This window comes from Benincasa hispida, chromosome 1 (genome assembly GCF_009727055.1).
Source record: "Benincasa hispida cultivar B227 chromosome 1, ASM972705v1, whole genome shotgun sequence".
Lineage (NCBI taxonomy): Eukaryota > Viridiplantae > Streptophyta > Magnoliopsida > Cucurbitales > Cucurbitaceae > Benincasa > Benincasa hispida.
The window spans coordinates 41,930,471-41,940,032 of record NC_052349.1 but is presented as its reverse complement, the minus strand read 5'-3'; the positions used below and the strand labels follow the sequence as shown (position 1 = coordinate 41,940,032).

At 29.9% G+C, this 9,562-nt stretch overlaps 1 protein-coding gene across 1 annotated transcript; it reads right to left on the bottom strand.

Annotated features, from left to right (window-relative positions):
- Positions 1-3,497: 3,497 nt before the first annotated feature.
- Positions 3,498-7,971, bottom strand: LOC120091656 (cytokinin hydroxylase-like). The gene is made up of 5 exons (XM_039049759.1): positions 7,649-7,971; positions 7,245-7,471; positions 5,618-5,859; positions 4,344-4,728; positions 3,498-3,986 (listed from the first exon to the last, which is right to left on the bottom strand). The coding sequence occupies exons 1-5, from the start codon at positions 7,929-7,931 to the stop codon at positions 3,567-3,569; spliced, it is 1,557 nt and encodes a 518-aa protein (XP_038905687.1). The 5' UTR covers positions 7,932-7,971; the 3' UTR covers positions 3,498-3,566.
- Between the last annotated feature and the right edge of the window lie 1,591 nt (positions 7,972-9,562).

The window sequence follows — 9,562 nt, the reverse complement described above, 5'->3', positions numbered from 1 at the left end:
TAACACGCCTCAGTAGGCCCATTGCACGCAACTAGAACTCATTTGATGCCCATTGAGTTTCAAGGGCCTAGTTTGCATCATTTTGAGTTAGTGAGTGGAAGTTAGGGCCAAGTAGGTATTTTTAAGGATATTCTAGCCCTAAATAAAATAAATATGGGAATCTAAGTTAAATCTTGAATAATTCAGGACAAGTTGGAAATTGGGAAGAATTTGGAGATAAGGAAAATTTTGGGGAAGCTTGGAGGTAAATGATTCCCTATCGATAAGTATAAGTGGTTTATTTTCAAATTTTTTGATTAAGATTCCATATATATATATAGAAAGGGTATTATAGTAAATATGGTTTAGAAATATGGCATTATCTATTTTATATGTTTTCTGCTGGTTTGAACTCTGGATTTAGATGAATATGTTTTATCTCTGGATTTGCAAGGAAACATATTTTATGTCAGATTTTACGCACTATTTCTATGTAAATTTATGGAAATGATTTTTTTTTTTTGGAATTTTTGGTTTTGGTTGATTGAAAAATCCTATTTTGATGGATTGGCTAGAAACGAATTTAAACCATTAGTTTGCCAAAATATACTTAATTTCCTTATGCTTTGTACCAAGGATGATGGATTCTCATACTTAAGGATAGAAGAAGGTATTTGGAAAATCTAGAAAATAAATATGGAACAGGTCTTTGGGGCCCACCTTGGCACACGTATAGGCTTCGAGTAGTGTGTAGGGGTGTCTAGCCCTTTGGGGTTATGGCTGCATGCACGTAAAATGAGATATTGACATTGGTATATTGAGTTATTCTGCATCAACTAAGGCTATCTACGTTCGGTATATTGAGCTCTCTACCTCAACTAAGGTTTTATTTTGGGTACAAGCATTATACAAGATTTTTTAATATTGAAAGTTTAAGCATGATATACTATGTCTCAAGTTTTTCCTGATATTCCTGATTTTGATATGTTTTATCTGAAGAATTGGATGATCATGCCAGTTTACTATTTTGCTATGTGTTATCTGTTAATGCTCATGCTTTGGAATATAATTGAATATTTAGCATGTTGTAGTTGGTTTATACTTGTTTAAAATGACTTCTAAAATGCTGCCAAAGGAAAAATTCTATGTTCGTATTAAACTCACCACTCACTAGCCTTCCCAACTTATTCTTTCTATTTTGTTTTTTCCCTAGGTAGCAGAAGAGTTTTGAGTGCCACACGAAGTTGAGGTCTGCCACACTACAAGATTGGTCTTCTGCCTTAGTATTGTTTCAGAATTTTAGGTTCTGGTTGTATATAATTGAGTCAGCGTTTGTAATAAAAATTGTGTGAACATTTAAGTAGGTTGAGACAATCTAAATTATGTTTTTGGTTAATCTGAATCATATTAGATATGGTGTCAATAAATTCCAATTCAATCAAGTTATGAATGTTGTTGCTTAACTAGTTATAAAAGTAGTAAGATAAAACAGGCTAAGACGGATAGTAAGTATCACAAAATAGTGGTATTTGCTTTCTTCATGCCTCCGTCCAGATGAAAGAGGTAAATCTAGGAGGGGGTGTGACAAATTGCAAAGGTAAAATTATAACATTTTGAAACTTAAGGATTAAATTAAAATCAAACTCAAAACTTAAAGACTAAAAATATAACATTTTGAAATTTATGAACCAAATGGAAGTTAGATCCAAAATTTAGGAACCAGAAAGATTTTTTTTCCTTTCTCTAATATCTTCAAAATTTGATCAATTAAGCTTAAAACTACCCCTTCCCCCTTCCCCCTTCTCCCTTCCCCCTTCCCCTATAATATATGTAGAGTAGGGAGATCGAACCTCACACATTAAAATTAATAGTATAATCAATTGAGTTATCATCATGTTAGTAGTCTAAAACTACCCATACTTAAAAGATGTGTGTGGGTGTTTAATTAACATATATAATTGGCATGTGACAACTGTAGATTGTGTTTCTTTTATTATGAAAAGGAAAGTTAATTAATAGAGAAGAGTGATGGCACCATCATTGCTAAGTTTATGGAGCATGAAACCCAACGAAGAAGACCCATCCCCCTCCTTGAATAATTTCATTTTCTTAAGATGATATATAATTGAATTGAATGAAAGGTTATTTTTATTTTTATTTATATTGTCACTTTGAATAATTTATTTATTTCTATGATTATTTAAATTTAAAGGGGGAGTTAGAAGTCCACTATTGAGAATTTTGTAGGTAAAGAATTCACCTAGGAATCCATTGGATATATAATTTGTTCAAATCAAAAGATACTTTTACGTAATATTATATTATATATTACAAATATATGGGAGATAAGATATACGACTCCTAAGGAAAAGGAGATAAAATTAAAGATTTTTTTAAAAAAATATCTAGTTAAGGGGAAAGAAGGCCATTGGGTCTTTCATAGCTAAAACAATGATTACTAGTTTCATCCTTTAATTGAGGTCCATTTCGGTAGCACATCTTTGTGCTCTACTAAATTATTAATTTAATTTATAATTTGACCTGTGACAATTTATTCTTATTTATTTTTTAAAAATATTTTAATTTATTTTTTATGTGTGATGAAAAAGGACAAAAATACAGGTAACACTTACCTGTAAGATATTAACTCGGCTTAAAAGAAAATTTATTGTAGTAAATTACTGCTTTGAAATGTTAAAATAGCATAATTCTATTAACATATATATATATATATATAAATAAGAATGTACTAACTACAAAATTAGAGAGTTTTTTCCTCCCTTCCCATATTCGTCAGAAGAAAAAAAAACATTGCTTTGAAATACTTTGGTACACTAAGGTAATAAATGTGGCATCTCAATTTTATGAAAACGTGGACAGAAAAAAGATGCAGATAGATATATATATATGGAAAAATTATACTATAAATATGGTTGGTTTCAAATAAAGGAAATTTAATCAATTTATTTATAAATATAATAAAATATCACTATCTATCACTAATAGACTACGATAGGTATATATCAGTGTTTAATAGGTATCTATCACGGTCTATCACTAATAAACAATGACATTTTGTTATACTTAAAAATATTTTCGACAGTTTTACTATTTAAAATAATTACCTATAAATATAGAAATTTGTTAAAAATATTTAAAGCAACATTTTTTTAAAATAAATTTAAATTTGTGCTATTTTCAAATATAAGAAACTAACTATATTATTTACAAATATAGAAAAATTTCATTGTCGATATTTTGCTATATATGAAAATATGTTCAACAATTTTGGCATTTAAAATAATTACTCTTTAAATTTCTTATCATTAGTATTAGGTCAATGTTAGTGATATTTTGTGGATATTTTTACCATGTTCAATTGAATTTTTTTTATAATATAATGAAAATATTAAATCACTTATATGTCGGATGTCAATACGATATAAACATATAAAAATATTAATGAAAATATCGACATGTCAATAGAAATGATAACGAAGTTAGAATTTTCCCAATTTCGTACCATTATATGTGTATAAAATATAATATTGTATTAAGAAGAGATGAAGAATAAAGGGTTTAGGGTTCTAAGAATTGATTGGAGTCAAATAAACTTGAACTCCATACTTAGGCTGTATGGTGAGAACACTAACAGGAGCATGGCGATAAGAATCTGAAATAGTAAAGCTAAACTTTGAGATAAACATAGCCAAGATGATCTTAGCTTCCATCAATGCAAAACCTTGGCCAATGCAGTTTCTTGGTCCAGATGCAAATGGAATGAAACGTCCACCACTAAATGGTTTTGAGGCAAATCTTTCTGGTTTGAACTCGTTAGCATCTTCTCCCCACAGCTCTTCACTATGATGAATTGCAAGCACTGGAATCCATATTGATAACCCTTTTGGGATCTCTAAATCTCCTACCTTTATGTCCTCGAATGCCATTCTCGGAAGCACCGTCGCCGGTGGGTAAAGCCTTAGCGATTCGTTTATCACCATGTTTAGCTGAAAAAACACAATATCAAATGCTCGTTTAAACTTCATTGACATCAGTTAAGTAAACATTCTATCTCAAAACTCATGAGCTCATATATCTAGGGTTAAGCAAAAAAATTATTTTTTGAGAATTCAACCAATATATCATAACTAAACCCTAAGGGGGTATTTGGATCCCACGGCTAGCTCCAGTTATAATAGATTTTGAACAACCAATTCAGTGTTCCAAACACGTCCTAAAAGTTTAATGTTTTACGACGTGTATATCCTGTGAATAGATTATAATTAAACTCGTGATTAAATTACCACTGGACCCTAAAAGGCGAAGTGCGAGACGGGGAGGGTGGAAAATTGCAGTTTACTTACCAAAGTGAGCTTAGAGAGATGCTCAACAGAGGGAGATCCACCATTATTGCAAACTTGGTTGACTTCATGACGAACCTTGTGTTGCCAATCCGGGTTGGTGGCAAGCAACATGATGGTCCAAGTGAGCAAAAGGGCAGTGGTTTCATGGCCAGCAAAGAAGAAAGTTTTGCATTCATCCATTATGAGTTGCAAGTTCAAACTGAAACCATTATCCTCTCTTTTCCTTTGCATTTCATTCAATAGCATTCCCAATAAATCACTTCCATAGCAAGTACTTCTTCCAATCTCCACACCATCTTTTCTGCTCTGAATAATCTCCATTAACAACCTCTCTACCTCCATTTTCAGTGACTTTATTTCTCTGTTGTATTTACTTGGAAAAAACCTGCACCCAAATTAAATAACCAATACACAACTCCATCACCCACCTTCAAAATAATAATAATTATTATTAATATTAATGATGGAATAGCCCTGATTTTCGTTTAAAAATATGTATCAGGATAGACTTATAATTTAATTTTCTTTTAAGTTGTTTAAAGTAGATAGATTGATGAAAGTTTGTTTGATAACACAACTTTGAATTAATATAATTTGTCAAATAAGTCGAACTCAACTAACATATAGTATGGATTAGTAATCACGAGTTCAATAAATATGAAATCATAAACAAGAACGATGAAAGGAAAGGGTCGAAGCTATCCACTTTAATTAGTCTTAGATTAACAAAAAATTATATAAAGTAGAAGTAATTTTTAGTTAAGTTTTTTTTTTTATGAGTTGTTTTCAAATAAAGAAAAATGAGTCAACTTATTTATAAAAGTAACAAAATATCACTGTTTATCCATCACTAGACTTTGATTAGTGATTGATAGAAGTCTATTACGATTTATCACTTAGTGATAGAAGTTTATCATGGTTTATCACTGATAGACAGTGACATTTTGTTATACTTGAAAGTATTTTCAGCAATTTTATTATTTAAAATAATTACACTTTTTATTTGTAATTTGACCAAAAATTCAAATAATTATTTAAAAAAGATAAAATTCATGATCAAGAAATTAGAAAATTAAATACAAGATGTTTCCATCAAGAATTTAACTAAGAATTGAAACATTTTTTTTTTTTTCAAAAAGAGAAAAAAAAAAACTATGATTAAAAAACTGTTGAATTTTAAAAAGAGAAAACTGAAAACGAAATTTTTAGGTAAAAAAATGGATACACGGTCTGAAGTTGACATAAAGTGCGGAGGAGGGAAACGGAAAGGTTACCGGCTACCGGGGAGGCAGAGGTGGCGGCTGGCTTGGGCGCAGAGGCGCTGGAGAAGAGTGAGCAAATGGAAGATTTCTTTGCCCTTGTCGGAGTTGGCATCGAACTCGGTCCGAGAAATGATGTCGGCGGTGAGTTGTTTCATATAATCGGCGATCTCAAACTCGGTCCGGCCCGAGTCAAACTCGGTCTCTAGTGATTGGATCATTTTCTTAGTGCATTCCACCATCAATCCCGCATAGCTCTTTCCATGTCATTACAAATTTCATATAACAATTCCAATTATATAATTACAAATATGAAAAAATTATTTAAACATATGATAAAATCAAAATTCCCTGTCCCTAAATTAATAATTAATAATAAATATTGTTTTATACACAATATTATATATGGGTCCTATCTTCTCTCTTTTTAACAAACAAAAAGGTACAACAGAACAATTTTGATTTGAACTTTCTCATTTCAACAGTCATTCTCTGTGTACGGCATGCTATGTGTTCTTCAGTCTATTTTTAGATTTTACTTTCATTTTTTTTTGTAAATTATTCTAAATGCGAAAATTTGAACCACCAACCTCGTTGAAATAAGTATAAGTGAGTTGTATTTTTTAAATTTTAATTTTTCTGATATATACATAGATATTTGAAAATATATAAAATAAGGATATGAAAATTTGAACCACCAACCCAAAAATTCCCATCCCTTGGAAAAAAAAACTTGTAATATTTTGTTTTTAATTTATTTTCAAAGTATAATTCAATTTTTTAAAATTAAAGTTTTAGGAACATAAAATTTTTATAAAAGAAACAAAAATAACGCCTACTTTTTTCAATTAACAACATAAAAAAATTAATAATTATCAAACCTCTTTCCATACTTGCCTTTTATTTCTAATGATGGAAAAAACATACAAAAAAAAAGGAAACCACAAACTTACCAAACAAGATAAAGGAAGATAAACTTGTAACATAAAATTCAATATGAGAAACATTTAGGTCCTGTAATTATTTAGCCTCTACTCTTTGTTTTCGTTTTTGAAAATTAATCCATGAACATTAATTCTATTTCCAAATTTTTTTTTCAAAAAGTTGTTTTGTTTCTGAAATTTAACTGAGAATTCAATTATTATAGTTTTAAAAAGTGCAAAAATAAGGATGAAATAGGCTTAATTTTTAGAAACAAAAACAAAAACAAAAAACCAAATGGTTACCAAATAAACCTTTGTTTTCAGTTTTTTGTTTTTGAAAATTAAGTTTATAGATATTATTTTCACCTCCAAATTTTTTTCATTTGTTATCTACTTTTTACTACTTGCTTTTAAATTTTTTTTTTTTGTTTTTGAAAATTAAGTTTATAGATATTATTTTCACCTCCAAATTTTTTTCATTTGTTATCTACTTTTTACTACTTGCTTTTAAATTTTTTTTTTTTGTTTTTGAAAATTAGTTAAGAATTCAACCATTGTATTTAAGAAAGGTGCAAATCATTATAACTTAATTTTCAAAGACCAAAAACTAAAAACGAAACAGTTATACCAAACGATACTTCCCAATTGTTGAATCATGATCACTCGACGTTCTTTTTTTTTTAATTATTTTTTATTTTTATATTTGGTTATATGGTTACCTTGAGTTTATCCCCCATAAACGCAGGTGCAACGATGTGACGTTGATGATACCAATCTTCCCCATTTGCCATCAACAATCCTTTCCCAATGAAATGTTTGGTTCCCTGTCTTTGCAGCCATGATTTTCCACACACATTGCTGTTTTTACTCAATACTTCTTTTATCAATTCCGTCTCTGCCAAACACAGCCTCGGCTCCGTCCCGTTCCAGTATATGAACCTCTTTCCTGTATCATCGTAACTCAAAAGCTTAAGTTGATAAGTTATAATATATTTTCAATCAAAGTTGAACAAATCTTATTTTAGAAAACCGTATTATATTTTTATAATTAATATAATCCAATGGGAGAGATTTGAAACTCAAACTTTTTTTCTTTTTTATCGATGATATATGCATGGCATACCGTATTGCTTTGTCCAAGTGGTGTAATGAGGCAATAGACGGCCGACGATGTTGTGATCAATCGACTTCATGTCGTTGGCCGTGGATTTCGCCACAAGCGCCGCTACGTCGAGGATATTTCCAAGTAGCGGCCGGGGATCGGGGCCACAAACACCTTGTTTCTCCATCTTCTTCCTGATTCTTCTTGGGGTCAACCAGTAGCATGAGATTGTATCATATGCAATCTTTGCAAGTGATGAAATAAAAATCACCAAAATTGTTGTTAGAAAAATCACAATCGCCATAGGAGATGAGAGGAAAGTCTTTGTAGAGAGAGAAAATAGAAGAGAGAGAGAGTGGTGGGTTTCTATGGTTGAACGAAGAGCGAATTTATAATGGCCAATTCACAGTGTCACCTTTTAAAAAAAATCTTTTATTTTTCTACTTTCCTTTTGTGTGAATGAAATATAGCAATTTGGTGTCGCATCTATCTTGTATAGTCCATTCTAATTAAATGAACCAAAAAATATTTAAATATTTTCTAGACAAAATATGTGAAATCTTTTTAAAATATTTTCTAGAAAATAAAAAAAAAAAAATTGTCACGTAATAAACTAAAAAATAAAAAGAGTTCATGTGAAATTAGACTTTTTAGACAAATAAATAAATGGTACACTTAAATATTTTTCAATAAAATATGATGTAGAAATTAGACTTTCTAAGAATTTAATTCCATGATTTTCTTGTGCTATTATTTCTTTGCATGTGATATGATTTTTTTTTGGGGGGGGAAGGGGGCTGGAAGAGGGGAAAAAATTATTTATGAATTTTTTTTGGTAAGGAATTTAATGGCAAAGGGTTAGAAACAGAGGGGAAAATAATGCTTGTTTCATGGTTTTCCTCACAAATACATATGCATATGATGTCATTGAAATAAAATACATATTACAAAAATAATTAATGGATAAAATCACCAATCAGGTTTAAGGCATCATAATTTTTTTAGATTTTTTCAGATATGTATTTTGCAGTAGATTAAAAAAAATACATTTCAATTTTAATCATGGTTCAAATTTCTCTTTAAAAAAATAGAAAAAAATGTATTATGGGTGGTTTTGGATCCAAGTGATATACTCGAGATACCACAAGAACGAAGGCAATCGAACCAAGAAAATGGCATGATTCGGACTATCAACAATGTACCTAAAGACAGAATGGGCACCGGAAGAGGAAAGTTGGCTTGGCCAAGGCCGAGGCAAGACCCATCAAACCGATTGGAGGGGTGTGATTCTCATGTGCTTAGGTTCAATAAGAGAGAAAGGGAACTCGAGAGTAAGGAAAAAACCTAGATGAAAAGGATGTTGGTCATCGATGACGATATATATAAATACACTAGTATAACAACATAAGAGAGAATTTGAATCTCCACTAGAAAAGCTATAACAAGTCTCACCTATGCTCTCTTTTTAACTTTAACGTCAGAGTGGCAAATTCTATACCAGTGTGCAGATCTTTATGTCCTGTAGGTCATGTTCTTCCCTTGACCAATGTGTTTTTTCTCCTATCAGAATTTTGACATCAACAACATATTTATAAATCATAAAACTAGTCGGAGTTACCCATTAAATTTTAGATTGAATATAAACTATTATTAATTGAATTATTAACATATTTTAGGTTAAATTTGTATAATTATTATTTTGTAATATCATATTATTTATAGTAGAGTTGATACATGCATTTTAATTTGTGAAAAAAAATACATATTTTAATTCAACAAAAAAAAAAATATTTTTAACATTAAATACTATATTGGTTAATGTTTTCATTTTAATTTTTTTAAAATATAATTTTGCATGTTATACTTTCAAATTAAATTCTAGATATACCTTTTTTTTTAGTAACAATGATGTGGAAAATTTGAACCATGGACCTT

What these genes read in the sequence shown, in the direction of transcription:
- LOC120091656 (XM_039049759.1), bottom strand. Translation starts at nt 7,931, where the DNA reads ATGGCGATTGTGATTTTTCTAACAACAATTTTGGTGATTTTTATTTCA. An exon ending in CTCTGCCTCCCCGGTAGCCG is followed by an intron (nt 4,729 to 5,617) that starts GTAACCTTTCCG and finishes ATTTGGGTGCAG; the next exon opens with GTTTTTTCCAAGTAAATACA. An exon ending in ATCTCTCTAAGCTCACTTTG is followed by an intron (nt 3,987 to 4,343) that starts GTAAGTAAACTG and finishes GTGTTTTTTCAG; the next exon opens with CTAAACATGGTGATAAACGA.